A 21,371-nucleotide genomic window follows, 5' to 3' on the forward strand; every position below is an offset into this window, starting at 1 on the left:
ACAGATCATGTGGGATAGTAGTGGCTAATCAGAAAAAAACCCAGGGTTTCCTGGTTTCCTTTGCTAGCAATTCAAAGATTAACTTGGAGGGACAGCCATCTCCAGGGGACACCTTTCACTTTCCATCTTGTCTTAAGCTTGAGCCTCTTCAGAGCAGAGCCTGTCAATTTTGCTGAATTATATACATAGCAATTTATGCTGTCCTGTGTCAAAGTTGGAGATGAACCTTGTTTTGCATCAAATGATAAATTTTGGCCGGTTTTCGTAAAAAAAGAAAAATAAATATGGAGTGTTGAAATTCAGAAAAACTTTCTTTAAAAATACACCAAAGCCCTTCAGTGGTATCAAACACTGAGTTGTTACATTCGTCAGTTAATAGAAAAACAAAAAGAGAGGATGATTATTTATTAAAGCAATACATAATAACTCACATTCTCTTTTTTTTTCTTTCTGACTATTTGATTAGTTTTTTGATAACTACATTTTTGGGTACTAGTAACTAAATTATTGGCTGATATAACTGCATGAAGATATGCTAATAGAATATCCGGCCTTAGATTTTGTTGTCAAGATTACCTGTGCCCTGAGTATGTTTAAATTACAGATGTGAAGAGCTACAAATTGCCCCAGAACACCTAGCTGCCTGTAAAACACAGCTAAGGTTTGGTTTTAATGCTAGAAGATAATTTCAGAGGAGTCAGTTCATTTTTCATTTAGCCACATATATTCTAAAAGAGACATTGGGCATGACGTTGTGATTTATTTGGAGATCAGTCTCAGTTTTTAATAATAATGTAGGCTTATGGTGAGATGAAAAATTTTTCCACAATAGGCTTAAAAAATGAAAAGATGATGAACACTAATATCTTTCATGAGATTTTTCGGTTCAACTGCTAGAAAGGGAAAAAGTTTGTTATTTTTGCTTCCTCTTTTGCATCTTAGCTGAAAAATGCTGAGATGTATTCTCCTTTTCAAATTTCTAAGCTTTTTCTCAATAAAATCGATCAGGCTTTTCCATCAGGTAGTTGTATTTGCACAAACATACTTGGCCTCAGCATGCTCAGTGAAATTGCTTACCGAAAGTAACAGGCCAACTCCTCTGTGGTGTAAGGCTTCTGTCCAGCAAAGCACTTAGAGGCTGGTTTTCAAAGGCATTCTGCTTCACTGGAAATCAATGAGTTTCACTGTTGACTCCAGAGGGAGTCAGTAAAGCTAACAATTAGTGCTTTTAAAAATCTCGCCCTACCTTTAATGCTTGGCTCTAAGTGCGCAAGCAGGCACAGGGATGTTTAGGGGACACGGACGCCCAGGATTTGGAAAGATCTAAACTCTCAGAATCCATTCCCCTGGCCTAAGGCTGTGTTTAGTATAGGTCAGACCTGGCATGATATTTACTGCCTGGCTTGTTCTAACAATCCTTCAAAGATGGAGGTCTCAGGATCTTCCTGAGAAGTCTGTTCCAGCACCTCATTGCTTTTGCCATTAGATGATTTGCCCTGGGAGAATAGATTCAGATGGAGATTCAGCAACACAAATATCCTTCATCAATCCCCTCAATTTTCCGTTTTCTGCACTAAACATGCCCATTTCTTTCTGTTTTCCAGTTGCCCATGTTACCAAGAGAAAGTAAGCTTTGTACAGTAGCTGGATATCTGTTTATCCAGACTCATTAAAAGAAAAAAGTTTTTGATTTCTTCATATATCACTTATGTTCAGGTGCTTAGAAATAGGTAGCATTTTCTCTATGGGAGCATAAAATCTTGAACTTTCAGTGATTTTCTTTATTAATTAGCATCTTGCACATTGCCATGGCAACTGGATTCATTTGTTTTCAATCTAGATGGGAACCATGGTCAGCAGCAGAACAACGCACTGAAGTCACTCATTTGTCTACCATTGCCAGCATATCTGAGTCCTCGTGTGCTCAGCAGGATCCCTTCCCATGACAATAGAGGGTCTGAATCATAGTTTATCTGCATGTAAATCACCAATGTTTTTGATAACTACTAATTGAGGTAATACAAAGCTCTGAGGTACACACTCTTATGCCTCCTTTGCCAAAAGCCTGTAAAATGCAGGCCATCATAATCACCAGGATTTTGTGGAATACATGTATCCAGAGAAGCTCCACTGCTTGTTCTGGAATAGGCATGTACATCATGGGCATCTCACATAAAATGACAGGATACCAGCGAAAGGTGACCTCATAGAAAATTAGGCCAAGGCACTTTGGGGCCTGATCCAGCTCCCATTTAACTTAGTGTGAGTGTAAAGGCTATAAATAGAGCTGTGAATGTTATCTGGTACTTTATTGATAGCCAGAACAGGGCTCGGAGCACAAGAATTAAGACTATGTGGAGGAGACGGACCCTCATTCACTGCTTCAATCTCACTGAAGTCCTCCTGCAGAGAGATAAATGTCATACTTCTGATGGGTAAATCACTTAAGTAACTATACCAGGGGCGAGAAATTTGTGTTTTCCTTGGAGACTGACATGACAGTCACATTTCTGCACAAGGATGGTCTACAGGAATGCTGACAACCATTCAAGTTTGCCAACATTCTATTAAACCCTTTTCTGCCCCATGTCTCAGTGGCTATTAACAAAATACATTCACCAAAAGTGAACTCTTCTCTCCCTACATGCACATGACTCATGCAGACATTTGCAAGACATGTGTATCCTCAGGAGAAGGAGCAGGCTGGGTGAGGACAATCGTGGTGCAAGTCACACTCTCTTCTTTTTTGTTGTTTTTGCTTTTTCTCCCTGCTTGTTTCCAGACTGTGCATGAAAGTGTCTGATGTTCTGTAGGTGGTTGCCAACATCTGGTATGGATGTCATACTGAATTATGCTAATACTTTCTCACATCTCGTAGAAGGAATGGATGGTGTTTTGGGATCTTGCCATTTCTCATTGTTTGGTGTTGCTTGCATTTTCTATGGTCTCTGATTTGCATTTGAAAAGTGATTATTTGATTAACCTCTGAATGTGGTAATTTCTACATGCACTAACAGGAATGTTTGGGCCAAATCCTTCTTGCTTTCTACAGATGTCAGGCTGCCTATACAACTCTCATCCTACTGATCTTGGATCTCATGGTGTTTTTCATGTCATGCAAGCAGGATTTTGCCCAGAGGTGTGGAAAGTGTTCAGTGATTCAGGAAAAGCCTGTATTGATTACTCCATAGGGAATAATCTATAGACCCATTGTCATTAACGGGTGTAGATGTTGCTCAGCTTTGGTTCAGGTCCTTATTTTTTTCTGCATGCTGCCTGGTTTGATATTTGACTTGTAAGAATTAAGTATATGCCTTTAATGCCCCATAAATATTATCTTCTATTAAGCTATATTGCAGTGCTCTCATTGGCACTATTTCAAAGAAGGATTATTTATCTAGAAGATTTAACAGTGCTCTAAATTTGAATACATCTAACATCATTGCTTTTACAAAACATGGGATTGATTCAGAGAAATGCAGAGCACCTGCAAGAGGTTCTGGGTGTCCTTATTTCCCCTCAGTCCTTCTGTTTGAGGCACAGAAATTTTAAATGAATGGTGATTTAAACACTTTGCTTAGCAGTGTGTTGTGCCAAGCAACTTGATAGACACTACTTAATTTTCCAGGCAAATTTTGCTTTTAGAGGGTGAGAAAAATCAGTTAGATTGTAAGTATAACACTCACCAAAGGTTTCCTTGGAAAGTTTTAACAAAGGTCCAGGAGGCAGAGTACAAGTTGTTTTTAAATGGTCTTTAATTACAACAATTGTATTACTGAAGCATTCTTGTCTTAAGCTGTTCAGAAATCTGTAAGCTATTATAAAATAAAAAAAAAAGTTAAGCAGAAAGCCCTTTTATGAAGAAATTATTTGATACCTGCAAGGAATGAACTTGTAAAACTAATAGTATAGGATTGCTATTCTATTTAAAACCCTAGTAAGTAAATTGAGGAAAGCATGTTTCATGAAATGACCTTGAAATTAACAATACTGGGGTCTGATTTTGGAGAAAGATAGTCTTTATTGGTGATTAGGATTTTGTAAGTTTTGTTTCCTAATATTATCCCTGTTCACTTTAGGACTCCTATTGTCCTTGCCCATGTGAATAAGATTAATTAGTGTACTTAGATGCTACAAATACAGGCTTCAAGCTTGTATTTGTATTATAAACAAATAAATGTACTGCAGGGATTTCACAGAGGGTACTGCAGTAAAAGAATTTGTGGTTTGGCTTTTTTCCCTTTCTCAAGTCTTGGTTTGCATTTGGGTTTCACAAGTTTCACCAGCTTCAGTGCAGAAACATCTGTCCATTCAAAGGACAGCCAATTCTGAGAATCATCAAAAACTTTTCAAAATATTAGATAAAATAAAAAAATACTCTAGTGCATTTACAAATCAGGTTTATTTTTCCCCACGTTGCTACTTGTTTAAGACCTGGCTGTCCTAAAGGTCTAGATAAGGGTAAGACATCAGGAATTCCTTCAGAATTGGGCTACAAGTAAAACTACTTTCACTTCAAGTATAAAGTTCACCCAATGATAGAGAATCAGAAGAGCTATGCTTTTATTTAGACATCAGGATAGGTAGTCCAATCTACAGATGGACTCAGAAGTTCAAAACTGACCTTTTTCTCAGTACCTGAATAGAACTGACCTCATTTGTAAAATCCCTTTCTGGTAAGAAGTGAAGATAAATCCAGCTTTTGTCTAATGTTTGTACTGCAATATTTTTTGCTTTATTTTCAAGTAGAGCAGAGAGCTCTCTAACCTCTCCCTCTTTACTATGCCACAGACTAGCTTTAAAGAGGCAAAGAATTTAGTGGAGAAAGGAGACTACCCACACGTGATGGGTCAGTCCCTTTTGGTTAAATGGCCATTTTATAGAGGTTAATATCATTCACAGGTTAACCTAATGGTGATTGATACCTTATGCAGGTGTGGAATATTTTAGGCTGCTGGATTCAGGGATCTGAATCCACAGCTGGACCTGCTGGCCATTCTAGCAGTTCATCCTCCTTTAAGGAACTATGATTTCCCCTTACTTTAACCATAGAATATTAAGCAAGACCAAAAATCCATTTTGCCTTCCTAACAGTCCTCAAGTACATTTTCATAGTATTTTAAATTATACAGCACTAGCTCAGTCTTTGTGGTTGCCAAACTCTTAGGGTGGAATTCCAGGGAACTGAGAATTAATGTGTGTGATCATATTCAGTGAGCAAATCAATGTGCTTCTGAGTATTGCCCAGGAGAATAACTCCTCTTTCCTTTTTGCATTTCCTTTTTTCCATTTAACTCAATTTCTCTTACTGCTGTCATATTGGTGACGCTGAGCATCAGAAGCACTGATTACTATTTATTGACAATTAAATATAAATAGGAAAAAAAAAGCAGAATTGCTACAATTGCGCAACTGATACTAACGTCCAACTACAGCACTCATGTTTAAAAGAAAGGTATTTTTTTAAAAAGAGTGGGGTTTGTCGTATTCGTGTAATATGCAATCAGCTCAAATAGTGCTCTTCTCCAGGAACACTTCAAGAGCAAGCAATATCTTTTGAGAAAACAGTATAATTATTTATATCCATATATTTATAAAATAATAAACTGAAGCTAGTGTTACAGGTGAAACACAGGAGAATTAATTTGTGTGACCCAAGCCTTTGGTGTTTGTAATAAGGTGATTTATCTACATTGGCAACATATTATAAAGAAATTAACTTGGCCCAGGTATTGTTGGAGCCTCAGGTTGTTTTACTCACATAGTTTACACTATGTTTATTTTATTGCCCATATTATTTGTATTCTTTCTAATCCTAAATTATTGTTGTCTTAAGCAAATGAATTGAAAGCAGAGGAATTATTCATATTAGGACAGCAAGCTGGATTTGGCACTAAAATATGTAAAATAATCAGGGAATAAATAACATTTCCATACCTCTTCATCTGTTTATATGAGGGATAAAGTCATCAGAATCACCTGAGTTATTTAAAAGTAATTCACATTCTCAAAATTCAGAGGAATTTAGGCTTTACAGCCTTTCTTGCAGCTCCGTGAAAATATAAAAGACATTCCAATTTTTCTTTACCCATGAATATTTTTGGATCTCACTGTTCTTCCATCCAGGTCTTTCCCTCCATTTTTTAAATTAGTATTTGTGTAAGAGTAATACCGAGACTTTTGTCCAGACAAAAGTAGGCCAAATTAAACCTCACAAACTAAGCCAACTAAACCTTCATAGTGATCACCTTTCTCTTGTTTCTGCCATTCAGTTACAAACGTGTACTAGAAACCTTTCCAACTTTCCCTTCCATGGAGATTTGCATCATGAAAAGTAGCTAACTGCCAATATGTTTCAGCCTCTCAGCCTATAAACTCTTGGCTTTTATCTCCCTAGGACTGAAGACCATTGTAGGGGCACTTATCCAGTCTGTTAAGAAACTTGCTGATGTGATGATCCTGACCGTTTTCTGCTTGAGTGTCTTTGCCCTCATAGGCCTTCAGCTTTTCATGGGCAACTTGCGACACAAGTGTGTCAGGGACTACACCAAGTTTAACTCCACCAATGGCACATTGTATTTGGATGGTCGGGTGTGGAACACCTCAGAGGAATTTCTTAGTGATCCAGGTAAGCTCTTCTTGACTGTTGTCTGGGTTTTGGTCGTTCAAAATTATTATTATTATTATCATTATCATTGTTGTTATTATTATTATTATTGACCAAAATCTACATGCGAATCAGCAAATGCAGCATTATGTGGCTAACAGCTCTTCATGATGTTGATGTGGTTTCAAAAGACCTAGGTAGCTGTTTCTGATTTCTGTGGTGCCTTCACAGTTCATGCTAAAAGTATTTCTGGTGCTTTGCTATTATACAGACTCAGGTGCTCGTTCCATCATTGGTAATTTTAGGGTGTCTCACGATATTTTTCTTGAAGCTCACTTTCCTGGAATTACACAATAACATGAAAATTTCAGCTCTGTATGTGGGTCTGGTTTGCACACTGTTTCTTTAAGACAATTTATAGCTCTCTCATTTTCTAGCAAAACTTCAGCATTTGAATTAAGAGTCTTAAAAAAATAAAAAACCGAAGCAGAGCAATTCAGTATTTATTAAGCTGAAAAATCCCAAGAGCATTTTTTTAAGAAACTCTTATACTATTAGGGCCCTAACTCATTATCCGGGTTGGGCCATCCTGCAGTATCTGGTGCTCTGATGTTTATTATCAAAAGGCTTGTTTTCTAGGCCAAAGCAATCTTTAATACTCTACAGTCTTCTATACTTTGAATTACAATGAAATAGGTTCACTGAACTAATTTATTAACATTTTAAAAAAAATAAGCATTTCATGTAAGTAAACTTCAGAATGTAAACTAGTGGCAGCTGTTGCTGCTCCAAAACTCTGGGTCACCTGATGACCCACACACATTGCAATGGATGTGGACTCACATCTAAAACAATTCAATCATGCTCTTGAAGGAAGGATGCAGCTAGACTGATGTGCATTGGTATGAACTTATGACCAGTGACCTTTGGTATTTTATTTATTTTGAGGAGAAGAATGAAGCAGTTACTCACTTAGGCAACTTGTTAACTGGAAATTCGGTTGGGAGGAAGTGATATAGTGTCACAGGGTACTTCTGCTTTGGCTCTGTGTATTCTACAATCTTATATCTCCAGCCATCTGCACTACAAACACCCTGTGCCTGACCCCTGCAAGTTGCCTGGCTTGTCCCAGGGCTCTCTTTAATGCCTGGCACAAGTTTGACTCCAACTTCTGCTGGCTTCTCAGCATTGTACACCTTTTCAGCCAGGCTACATGGTCCAGAGATTGTGCCAAAGACAGTCCCACCATTCCCCACTGGTGACTTCTGGCCTTTCTGCTCAATTCCTTTCCCTGCAGTCTGAGCAGCCCTGGAAGCAGTGGTGTTAGAAAGGTTTAATTCCAGGAATGAAAAGCTCAACATTAGTGTCTTTAATGCATGATATGGTTGATGCAGCATTAAGCTAGGGCAGCTCACAAAGCTCTGGCTGAATGTGGATTATCTCTCCAACTGACCCTGACCATGAAATTTCTTTAAACTGAAAGATGGTAGATTTAGGTTAGCTATTAGGAAGAAATTCTATACTGTGAGAGTGATGAGACACTGGCACATGTGCCCAGAGAAGCTGTGGCTGTCCCATCGCTGGCAGTGTTCAAGGCCAGGTTGGACAGCGCTTTGAGCAACCTGGTCTAGTGGAAGGTTGGAACTGGATGATCTTCCAGGTCCCTTCCAACCCAAACCATTCTGTGATTCTGTGAGTTTATGTGTCTTCTCATTATCCCTGTCTCAGAACCTTTTGTCAGCTGAAAGTGGAAAGACCTCTACGTCAAAGCTAAATAACCACACTGGACCTATGCTGACTGGTGATGAGCCTGCTGACATGTTTTTTCATGCACACTCTCTGTGCTTCCAGCTTGGAGTTGAGTGAGTGCTCATGGAGCTAGTAGATACCTGTGCACCTATGATGAAGTAAGGCGCTTCTTGGCTCCTCCACCCACAGATAACTAACAGCTGTATGAAGTGTTGCTCTCCCTCTCTCAGAGGCACTGAGAGATAAAATAGGGATGGCTGGAAGTATAAAGCCCTGCAATAAAGGTGAAGAGATGAAATGGAGCTGTGAAGATAGTCTGGCTCTCTGGAAATGAAAGTAGGGTAAATGTACTACTGGATAGTCTCTATAAAAACATAGTTAATGTCAGGGCCAGCTGCAGCATTGCTTTAAATGGGTGGAATTGTACAGCTGTTCCAGCATACCATGAGCAAGTTTATTTGTGTGGTCCTGGTATAAGGAGGAGAGAAGACATTCCCATAAATCCGTGTAGTAAATCCAGCAGTGGTTAATATTGTCATGAAAGAAAACTTGTTATCACTAAAGAAGATTTACCTACCTCAAAGATAATTAACTTGGTGAGATAATGGATTAAAGCGGATTAAAGTTTGACCATGTACTGCTAATAGTAAGTAATAATAATATCAATGAATGTTTTCATGTTTTCATAATATCTGAAAATGAAGACGTGGTGCTTTATGGCAAACAGCCATCAGTTATTGTGGATGGAAAAAAGGATGTAAATAGTTGAAGTGAGTCAGTGCAGCAGAACCCTGCAGAAGTAGAAGAAAAGTAGGTTTATAGGAAAAATGTACTTACCTCTGAACAAGAATAATGAAGTGTTCCTCGAAATGCTGGTGAAGGTGGCTTAGCTATTAGGCTAGGAAGAACATTAAGTAGGATTTTCATTTAATGTTGACGATTGCACTAAAGCAAATAAGAAATGGAAGGACTGGCTCATTTTGTAACTAGATGGAATAGTGCTTTATATTTCATTTTGCATAAGTATTATGGTGAAATGAAGTGACTGTTTAACAGAGTAGTACTGACCACAATTTAATAAGAGTCCAAATTTCAAGTACTGCAGGGAATTAAGCAATACATACAGTTAGATTAAAGTGTAGGCAGACCAAATTAGATAAAAAGAGGAATATATTAAGAAACAGAGTAGTGTCAGTGTTTATTCTGATGAACTAGAGAAGAAAATTGGCTAACATGTTGAGAAGTAGAGTTCACTCAAAGGGTGCACAGACAATTACAGAAGCTCTCTGGAGATTTCAAAACCACTGTGGCTGAGTCACTTAGTTGGAGCAGGGACACTAATCTAAAAAGCAGAAAAAAGAAACCTGAAGAGATTCATAATAATACTTAAAAAAAAACAAAAAAAAGGGCATGTAAAGAAATAAAGGTGTGAGAAACACTCAAAGTCAAAATTGGAAAAATGAATTGCTAAATATGTTCATCTGGACAGCAAAAATAGAGAATCAAAAAGGAGTGATATGCCAGTTCTGCTCCTCTTGAAGAGCAAAAGTTTGCTTTAGCTTCTTTGAGAGAGTTTTTAATGTTTTAAAGGACAGCAGGAAGCCTCTGAAATGGCATCAGCCTTCTCTTGTGCCTTTGAACCTTTTTTTCACTGAATGGGGAAACAAAAACGAGTGAAACCCCTTAAAAGGGTAATACAGTGAAGAATTGCCTGGTGCTGCAGTGGAAATAGCTGAGAGGCTTAGTCACGATGTGCAAAGAGAGATAAGAACTTGGATTTCAGTCTTTCTCAGCCATTTTTATCGAGAGATAACTGTGTGACACAGGCACTTGGTACAGTAAACATTTTGGCTTTGTAGAAGGCCTGGGATAGCTTCAGCTACGCTATTTTATTCAAAACTGACTTGGCATCTGGTCTAAATTGTATCCTCTTTCCTTAGCAACTTTCAGCCCCGAGGCAGAAATTTTCTTCACATCTGTCTGGGGGCAAAATGTCAGTTTATAAACTTTGTTTGCATCATCATCGGCTTAACCACAACTATATGGTAGCACTTGATTTTTGGTTGATCTTTGAGGAAATAACCACCATGCTCCCAGGTTTCAGGCATTGTCATTAAAAACTTAATTCTGTGAAAGAAACTTCCTCTAAGCTACTACAGGTGCCTCCTTTCAGCAGTTACTGGGCACAGCAGTCATAGTAAGGTGAGATAGTCACCTTAGTAAGGTGCTTAGTCCCTCCTCAACTCACAGTGGAGATGCAGGTCTAAAATCTGCTTTTTGGTGGGCACATCTATCTCATGATGAACAGGAGGATTTTCTATTCTTTCCTCCAATTTAAATTACTCCAGGTCTTCACAATTTACATACCTACCTCTAAGAACTAGGCTTATCAGGAAAGTTATTCCCATCTGATTTTGCCTCCAATGAGTAATGCTTACCACTGCAAACAGGAATGGGAAAAAGGAATATTAAGGCAGAGGCACCCCACCAGGTATCCCAGCCACCCCCACAGGACTGTTCTTTGCCTCTATGAATGGAGAGTGGGATGGGAGACACATGAGCATTACATAGAATCAAGCTAAAAGATTCTCAATGTCAAGTGCCAATGGTAAAGTTAAAATGGAAGCACAGCTCATTCATCTGGGAAAACAATGACTACTGGTAAGTAACTATTTTCCTACCTGCAATTCTAGATTTGGTAAGGGACTACATTCAATAAGCTCAAGAAGGATTATTTTTAGACATTAATAATGATAGACCTAGGATTCTGAAGTTGTAGATGCAGCACTGCTCATATATAAAAATGAAATAAAGAGGGGAAAAAAGTAGAAAATAGTGATATTTATGTCGACAGCATTATGAAAATTATCTAATCAATATATCAATATCAAAGTTATTGAGCTATAAGGTATCTTTAGGAGAGTTAATAGTTTAGAAATACCAGCTGATTGCAAAAACTGCAAGCTGAATTCCAATACTCGTAAATATTTCTAGGAAAGCAGCTTCAAATAGCATGCTTGAAAGCCTGTCTTAGGTTGTGGTGTTTAAATTAAAGATGTATTTGATGAAGTGAAGCTTTATGAATGTGTGAGTTACAGTGAGTTGAAAGCTACATGAAGTCAGATACATCACTGGCTTAGAGGGAGAAAAGATGGACTGAGTGTAGTTGATTCACATGGCTGATGACTGTAGAATCTTTAAAGTCATTTATGTATTCCATTACTAAAATGGATTATTGACTAGCCAGTAAGTAGTAAATAGAAATCTGAGTTTAAATAGTGTGTTCTTTTGTAGAGAAGGGCTCAATGTAAGTGCTGAATCCATAAGGAAAAAACCTGAAAGAATAGTAAAATTATTCTAAAATCACTTATGAAATTATAGTCTCAAACCCCAGTATTTTCTTTTCCTTAAAAATAGATACCCTACAGAAGACACTGTGAAATGGTCTTGTTTTCAAAATGTTCTATATATGTTTCCTCTCAAAATCGGTATCTTCTAAGATAAAATAGAACCCTGTAATTTTCTTTCAATAATCCTGTCCAAACTATTGAAATAATTAAATAAATAAATACTTAAGCTTTATTAGCCTTTTACTGGGAGGAATCAGCTGCTATTTTTATAACTTAAAACAGGACTTTTCAGGGTTGTTATTTTTTTATTCTAGACTAGTTTCTGGCATTCAATTCATGGCAGTGGTTTTTCTGTTCTTCTGAAGTCAAACTGTGTAGTTACCAAAGGTCTGAAAAACAACAGGAAAAAAACCCCACAAACCCTTTAATTAAAAAGAAAAAAATCCAGATAAAGATAAATGTAATACCTGTTTTGTCATCTCTAGTTAGACCTGCTTCAGGTGCTATATTTAGAAAGATGTATAAAAAGATGTATAAAATACATTAAGTTTAGGTCCTTATTTTAGGTACCTAGTCTTTCCAGCTTCCAGTTACATCCAACAAAGTGACAGGAGTGATTTGGAGAAGGAACTTTCTGAGGTGGCTTCTGGAGGAGCCTGCTTTTTTCTATCCTTTAATTACACTAGGCAGCTTAGGGAGATGCCTAAGGTTGAAGGATGTGAACATTCTGCATAGATGACCTTTGGTTGCAGAGTGATTTACTGAGTGATGTGGTACCTAACCATGGTCTTCTTGGGTACAGGACTACAGACTTGTGAGAAGCAACTGATCTTGAGCATGGTGTGCACACAATCAGAACCAGGCTGACTGTTCCAAGCTGATAAATCAGGAGCAGTTCCAGGCCAATGTGAAATAATTTTAAAGCCTTTCCACATCCTCCTCTTTGATATCCTAGGTATAATGCCCTAGGATACATTCTAGGTGTGGATGCTGAGGCATATATCGCTGGTTACATAGAAATATATGTCTGTGTACATATATATCTTGTCTAAGCTCTGTGCCTGATTGTTAGCTCCTCCTGATGAATTGCTTCTTTTTTGCTTTCAGAACCACTGAAATGGAACTGTATGAATAGAGATTCTGAAATTGTATGAGAACTGTATAGAAAATAATGATGTCCAAGTCAGATAATAAATGCAGCAAGTTTGGGGAGAGCTGAAGTGTTTGAGATGTTGTCTGAAGTGGTAATAGAAGACAGTGAGTGATGAGTAATTATGGAGGCGGGAGGAAAGAGGGAAGCAATAAATCAGGTTGAGACTGGAATAGGTGTTTTATTATGTATGATTGTATATGAACTGATGATTAAGACAAAGAACCTCTCTGGGCTTTCAGACTGTGCTTGTCAGCATGGAATCTATTCACGTTACTCCACTGTTAACTGTAAATATTGTGGCTTTGTTCGGGTGCTGTGGATCTTATGATAAAAAGCTTCATAAATGCTCAAACCTTAATGCTCTGATGTGTTATTAACATGGGTATTGTATCTGTGCACTTTGATGTTTTAAGCTAAATAGAAAAAGAAAGGCCCAGCAGAAGTGCAAGAATCATAAAAACATAAGAATTGGTACTATTGTATCCAACACAGTCTCTTATATTCAATAGGATTTTTTGTTTTGGTCTTGTGGTGAAAGAGTAAGTTCTTACCTTGGAACAGTTTGGAAAACAGGAGTATTTGTCACCCAGTTACATTTCGTTTGCTCTCATCACTGTATTACTGCTCACAGAGAGATCTACTAGAAGAAAGATCTGACATGGAACAATCAGACTGAACATTTTCAGTTTTCCTGCACCTTCAAATTGTTCATAAGCTGCCAAACAAATATACCACTTGACTTGCACAGTGATGTGCATTTGAAAAGACCTCATCTGTGCCCTTTGGAGCCTGTCTCTTGACTTCTGCTTGCTCTGGGTTCAGCAATAACATGCCTTGTAAAGGCAAGAGGTAGGTTTTGATTTTAACTCTGGACGGTCAGCCCAAGTGCACTGTAGGCCCACCAGCAGAGGATGGCTTGCATTGCTGCTTTCCCTTATTGCACTGGTTTTAAAGAATAAGTAAAGAAATATTTTCTCCTGATACTTTTCATCAGCTCTGAATTCACCCAAGTGAGGTGAAGATAAAATTTGGGAATTTCCAGGCTCAATCTTGCCTTGGTGTACCTAAGCAGCATCTGTCTTTGGCACAGAGCAGCCCCACATGTTCCAGAAGAAATCAGTAGAGCCTGACGTATAGATATTTTTCTAAATTTTTATTAACATTAACTATTATAATTCTACATATTCTTATCTACATAAGTAACAAATATGTCTTTGAATGTTTTGGCCACAGGGGCAGCCTGCAGCAGTAATTTCAGCAGCTGAAATGCAAGTGTAGTGAAAGATATTTCCTTTATCTTTACCTTTGAACATTTTATTTTATTCTTTTTAAATACCCCTCCCCTCCATTTCCTTAGGGCAAAAAACATTCTGTGAGTGGAAGCACAAAAGGCTCCCTGTTCTCATTTTCTAGAATGCATGCTATTTTTGATTTTGATAGTCACCTCTTTTCTAAGATAAAAGGTCTCAATTGCTCTTCGTGTTGAACATTTCCCAGTCATTCTCATTATTCGCTTCTCAATACCCTCCAGTCCAGCAGCTACCGTATTGAAAGCAATGCTGTGATCTGTCTTCTGGATTATAGAATCATAGAACCGTTTAGGTTGGAAAAGACTGTAAGTAAACCTAACACTGCCAAGTCCACCACTAAACCATGTCCTGAAGCACCACATCTACATGTCTTTTAAATACCTCCAGGGATTCTGACTCCACCACAGCAGCCTGAGCAGCCTGTTCCAGTGTCTGACAATCCTTTACGTGAAGAAATATTCCCTAATATCTTCCCCTGGTGCAGCTTGAGGCCATTTCCTCTTGTCCTATCACTTATTACTTGGGAGAAGAGACCAACGCTCACCTTGCTACAACCTCCTTTCAGGTAGTTGTAGAGAGCGATAAGGTCTCCCCTGAGCCTCCTTTTCTCCAGGCTAAACAACCCCAGTTCCTTAAGCCAGTCCTTGTAAGACTTGTGCTCCAGACCATTAATCAGCTTCATTGCTCTTCTCTGGACACGCTCCAGCACCTCAGTGCCTTTCTTACAGAACTGAACACAGTATTCGAAGTGCAGCCTCACCAGTGCTGACTACAGGGGGATGATCACACAGTATTTCTGATACAGGCCAGGATGCTGTTGACCCTCTTTGCTGCCTGGGCACAAGCTGGGTCATGTTCAGCAGCCATCAGTCGGCACCCCCAGGTCCTTTTCCACTGAGCAGCTTTCCAGCCACTCTTCCGCAAGCCTGTAGTGTTGCATGGGGTTGTTGTGGCCCAAATGCAAGACCTGGCACTTTGCTTTGTCGAACCTCATACCACTGGCCACAACCCATTGATCCAGCCTGTCCAGATTCCTCTGTAAAGCCTACCTCCCTTCAAGCACATCAACATTCCTTCCCAGCTTGGTGTCACCTGCACTTTATCCCCTTGTCCAGATCATTGATAAAGACATTAAACAGAACTGGATGAGACAAACCACTAGTTCATAGCTTGTTCCTGGTATAATACTCCATCCTGTTCTTCCTGCATCTCAATATTCCACATTTTTTTTTTTTTTTTTTTAACCACAGCTTCATAGTACATGAAAGTGTTGGCTAAAGATCCCTAAAAACCTCCATAACTCTTACCTGAGCTGATACAGGGAATTTAAAATTTGACAAGGTTATGGATGGTGATATTTTTCTCCTCTGCTTTACTTCACATTCTGACAACATAATATCTCCCTTTTCATTCCTCCACTTGGTTTTTGTTTTTTTTTTTTTTAGTGGAATAGTGTTCCTCATTCAGTCCTGGCCTTGGACTAGATTTACTGGGAAAATACTGTGTATAGTAGATTTTGTCACCTATCTGCTTACCCTCTCTTTCCCTTGTACTTACAAATGTAGTAAAGTGGTGCAGATACAGCCCTCTGTCAGCTTGCAGAGATACTGAACATTGACTTTTCATTTCAAACTTTGTCTTCTGTCTCTTAGTTTTTGATCCAATTCATTTGTTTTCTATATCACAGTACACGTAGGAGTATTTTCTTCTATTTTTTGGCATCTGTCTGTAATCACAAATGCATTCAACCCTTGTGGAAGCTTTTGATTTTAATTCTTTTGTGTGAAACATATAAAAAAAACTCCACAGAACCTCTACAAAACTTCTGGAGAGCACACTTCAGCATTTTGCTGCCTATTCATGTGAAGTGTACATCTAAACAAGTGGTACCAAATATGCTTTTAGTTACATGCTATGCAACCTACAGCCCTAAGAGCATGGGTCTGCGTGACTGGTCAGACACAGAGACATGGAAGGAGGCTATCTGAAGATGTTTAAGAGCTAGCACGCATGTTTATTGCTAGGCATTGCCTCCTGTCTCGTCTTTGTTGGGATGCTCATGGGCTTGGCATCGTCCCCAGGCAAATTTGACAGCATTCAAATTCTCCCCTCTCCTCTAGTCCACAGCTCCAAGTGCTCCTGATGTGCTTTTCCTTCCCTCAGACCATACGGGCAGCACAAACCAGGTACTGTGGATCTTGGAGGCTTTCAGATCCTCTTCCTAGTGCAAAGCAGCTACCTAGCAGAGGGCTTCGTTGATATTTCAGTGGCTTTTTCTCAAGAAGGAAAAAGCTGTACTATCAAAATCGGACACATTTTCTGTGCTGTGGTGACTGCTGAGTCCTGACTGAGAGATTTCTTCTTTGACTTGTCTTGAGCACGGGGAGAAGCACTGATAGGAGCCTACCAGACACACTTGAGTTTAAGGAGACTACTTCCCTCCTAGCACCTTGTTGTATGGTTTTCTATGACCTCCTCCCAGCCCCTCTGTACCTCCTGCAAAATAGCTCAAGCCCAGAGTTCAGGGCTGTATTCACTGTCACATCGTGGATTAGCCAAATTTCTCAATAAAAAAGTTGGCCTCTTGATCTCTGCCCCCTCTACCCACCGGCCATCCACACAATTAACTCGTCCTGATCCATTTTTAATCAAAGTTTTGCAAATGTCCTTCCAGGTGGTTATGAGGTAAGGTGGCAGGAGAGAGCTGGGCCAGAAGCGAGTGCCCAGTGGAAAGGGAGGGAAGGAGGGGAAGCAAGGAGACGGGAATACGCAAGAGCCTGTGAAACCCAGCAGAAGGGCTGGCAGCAGCAAATGCCAGGGGATAGCAAAGGAGAGCCAGATCCTCTGTCATGGGGTGAGCAACAGGAGAGTAACTGATTATTATAATTATTTGCAACCTCTTTTAGCAGGGAAGAACTAACTTGCAGTTCCATTTATTCCCAAGCGTTCTTCCCTAATAATACGCTTAATACAGCCTGTTCCATCGCTTTTGTGAGGCATGTTTTTCATCTTCAAACTCAATTTCATCTATTAGAGACTTCACTGTGTGTGACACAGTGTGCACACATCAAGTGCAGTAAGGATTTGTTTTAATTATTATGTATTACCAGGAGGTACAGTGTGTTTGTGCCGGTGAGCGAAAGGGCAAGGAGGGGGTGTTATCTATTTTGTTTCTGTGTCATGTATCACAACTGTAAGGTGATGGGGCTTTCTGAATGGCATTTTAGATTTGGAATCAGGAGGTTTAGTGGCTGTCAGTGCTTTGTGCCAGCCATAACACAGGGAGAAAGTCTCCAACCACAGAGCACCCGTGTGGCTGCAATAAATAGTCTGAGATAACAGACACCTCTCCAGAGTTTTTATTAGAAAGTCAGCCAGAGGACTCTTCTCTGGGTAGTGACTAATGATATTTGAATGCTGCTCTTTATGCAAGTGTGATATATGGCTTTTTTCAAATTTGAATGGATTTGTTGTAAGATGAGTCAAAATATCATTTCACTTTGGTCTTCGAAGGAGGAACAGAAGCTAGACTCAGAAACTGTTTGTGAAGCTGACTCTAACTTATTTTATTTTTCTGAATGGGAAAATTTTCCTTTCCTCTGCACAGAAATGAGGAGGCCTTCTACCCTGCAGCTCTATGCACTCAGTGCTCTCAGCTTTTTTGTCAGTGGTGTGATGTAGGTGTGGAAAGTAGAAGTTGGAGCATAATTTTTACTGGAATTTTTTTTTTTTTTCTTTTGGGATAGTTGCCCTTTTTTTTTTATTTTTTTTTATTTTTTAACCTGACAGGTGGAGCCATTGTGAATGTTTCCTCTGTTAGAATTGCTTGGAATGGAAGGGAGCAATGCAGAAACCTGAAAGATATTGGTAAATCAGACAAAGTGTGGAATGAAACAGCAGGAACGATGAGAAGCTTGAGAAATTGACTGGAAAGAAGACATTGCAAGAATATTCTAGAGGAATTTTTGTATTTCCTCACTACTTGCATACAGAAACCTTAAAACTAAGGTCAATGCTGTGTGTTTTGAACAGTGTGGGAGACAGAGCATGGTCTTGTAGGAGACACAACAACTCATGGTGTTAGATTTTCATCTTCATAATGCTGCTGGAAATGTAAGCTTTAAGTGACACTGGTGGCTAGGACTGCTACCAAGCTTCTTGGTGTTCCTGGAAAGCCAGGAGCTCTAAAGCTGTTGGAGAGATTGAATTACTCTGGGTTGATGTAAACATAACCGAGATGGATTAGTGAACATTATTTCCTGGGCTGTGTTTAATAGAAGGTCCCTTCACCGGTGATGCGGAAAAGCAGACATTACTCCACTCTACAGTCATGGAATTTTGCTGCCTGGGCTTTGTGTCACATCTAAAGACAACCATCAGAAGTGTCCCTACCGATTAATAATGTAATGTATAACAACCGTGCTGAGCAATATTTGTTATTAACCCTTTCCTGAAACCGATTAAGGGAATTCATTAGAGGAGTGCTTATTCTTTGATGCTATAGGTGTGTTAATACCAAGGAAGAAGTGATCAATAGTAGATGGAGGTAAACCTCTACTATTTTCCATCAAACTGGTACAAGTGCTATTTACAGTGATGTTATGGTAGTGTGAGCTTTGTCATACCCTCTACACAGCAAGGGGTGTGGGTTTGGGTGGTATTTTTCTGTCACTGGTACTTGAGCCTCTTTGGCTGAAGCAGTTGCCACCATCTCACTGTCTTTTGCTGGCAGACAAAACTCTGTAAGAAGGTAATAAGCTGCTTGTGAGCACTCACTTTACAGGACTATTTTTCTTGAACTTGGCACCTCTAGAACAGCCTTGGAAAGACAACACTGGCATATGGATTCATCATACACCTATATAATGGCAACAGAATCAACCTAGCACAAGTAATACTATGTCAGGAGCATTGGAGATACAGGGTCTTAGTGTGTATTTATAAGGGTCAGGCACAAACGTGTGTATGTTTTGGAGAAGATAGCATCTGGTTATTAGAAAACATATTTCTATTGAATTTTTGACTTCTGAGAACAGACAAGAAATGTTCTGCATTATTGAAAAATAGATGAGTTTATTTGGCAACGATGGGGTAAATAATGTGACTGATCAGAAACTGATATGAAGCTGGAGTTATTCTGATCATTTCTTTTTAACTCTTTTAATACTATCAAGTAGTTATCTTAATATGGAAATTCCAGTAGAAAAGTTCCTAAAAGGCTTTGTATACACTATAACTGTATTGTGACATCAACATTTCAGTGAAGCTGGTAAATGAAAAAGGAGTTTTATGTTCACGTTAGAGTTCACTCATGGAAAGCTGAGGCCATGGGTTAATATGATACCAAGGTGGTTTGTTCTTAAAAGCAAGAGTAATGACTGTTTGCTTCTTAAAGACCTCTGGTTTGCCTGGCATGCTTGATTGAAATCCAGACCAACTTTCTTTGATTGTCGTGTGCATTTTTGATAATACAGTGATTGATTTGTCTCTTTGGGTACAATACTATAATCCCTGTTTCATTTATCAGTAGGAGTCAGCAAACCAGCTCTTCCTTGGGCTGAGGTTTGGCACAGTAGCTGTGATGCTCTGTTGCGCAGTTGCAGACTGTGTGGTAAAGATATCCCCTCCCAGCAGCATTTAAGCATCGGTTCCTCAGCATGCACTTCATAGTACTCTTTGGCACCTACCATATTGCTTTTCTTAGAAATATAAAGGTTTCAGACAAAAGCAGACTACAGAATGTTATCAGCCCTTGAGATTTTAAATTTCTTCTTTGTACACAGAGTCTACTTTTCCTTCTTATTTCTGTGCTCTGACTCTGTTCTCACCTTCTGATTTGACTGCACGGGAGGTGTTGGTTCGGTCTTAAACCAGCACTGTGCTCCAGAGCTTCAGTCATCCCTCAGAGATCGTGGTCTGATTTGTGTCACTAAATCTGTGTATCCCAAATAAGATACTATCTGTCCTGAGAAAAGCAGAAGTGGAGGGTGAAAAGAAACTGAAGACATTCCTCCTTCTTTGGTGATTGATCACAGATCTTTAACCATATTGAACACCTTGGTGTTGCTGTCAGTCAAGATGTTTCCACAGAAAGCCCACATGTAAAACAAAGCGGAAAAGCATACCTTCTGAGCAGGATATATGCTCTGATAACTTGTGAACACTATCACGTGCCCTCATAACCACAAGCTCATGGACAGTAATTCCCTTTTGGCATGCAGCAGGGCAGGGCTTTTCCACCGCTTGCAGCTTACTGAGAAAGCCATAGCACATCTGTTCGGTGGCTTGAGCCATTGAGCATTCTTTGCATAGCCTGCCTGGATAAGCTGTCACTTCTGATTTTTAAAACATTTCACAGCAGAGGGTTAGCCTAGAACGGAGAACCTCTTCTGATCATCATCTGCAGAGGCCTCTCTGCTCACAAACACATGCTGCATAATGCTGCCACCGTCAAGTCTTATGTCAACAGGGGATCATGTCCTCTCTGCTGCAGCAATTTACACCTGATTATTTACCTGCCATCAGTGAGCAGCTGGCCTCCGTTTTGCATGTATTATGTTTCTAGATCAATGCTTTTATCCATTCTGCCATGCTGCCATACAGGTTTTAGAGATGCTCCTTAGAGCACCTCCTTTTCTTCAGACTCTCTCTGGAAAACTGATTTTGCTTATCCTTTTGAGAAGTTGGCTTCCTGTTCTGTTTCTCTGAATGTTAGGTTTTGTTAACTGGGGATGGAAGAGAGAGTTTGTACACAAAGGCTCTCATTAGCCTTAGGGGATGTTAAGTTCCTTAAGCCTCATTGATAGTCAACCAGGGAATGATCCAGAGCACTTAAATTTAGCTTACTCCTCCGAATCTCCCTTGAGAAGTGTCTGTCTCTCTCTCTCCATTGTCGTTATAGATGACTGTGTTGATAAATATTTGTCTTCATGAATACTTCCTTGTTTGTTTGATATTTAACAGCATTTTTCTTTTGCTTTATACTGTGTGTTTTCTATGCTGAGCAGAATCCACCAGACTAGGGGAGTGGGCTGCTTTGTTAGTATTATTGCATTTTGACCTGTGGCTGGTTACAATTCTAAGCTATGAGTCAGGAATTTCTACCACAAATTTCAATTAATACATGTCTCAACAGTATAGAGTCTAAAACTTACAGGCAAGCTTATGATTTGGTTTCAGTTCATAGCGCATTACTGAATTCA

General features: G+C 39.2%; 1 protein-coding gene across 1 annotated transcript in view; it reads left to right on the top strand.

Moving 5' to 3' along the window:
- Nucleotides 1-21,371, top strand: part of LOC115610283 (sodium channel protein type 5 subunit alpha-like) — a 166,520-nt gene that overhangs the window by 9,404 nt on the left and 135,745 nt on the right. Inside the window, 1 exon segment of the mRNA XM_030491527.1 lies at nucleotides 6,398-6,628. Within this exon segment, the coding sequence (XP_030347387.1) occupies nucleotides 6,398-6,628 (231 nt within the window).

This window comes from Strigops habroptila, chromosome 1 (assembly GCF_004027225.2).
Source record: "Strigops habroptila isolate Jane chromosome 1, bStrHab1.2.pri, whole genome shotgun sequence".
NCBI classification, from domain to species: Eukaryota; Metazoa; Chordata; class Aves; order Psittaciformes; family Psittacidae; genus Strigops; species Strigops habroptila.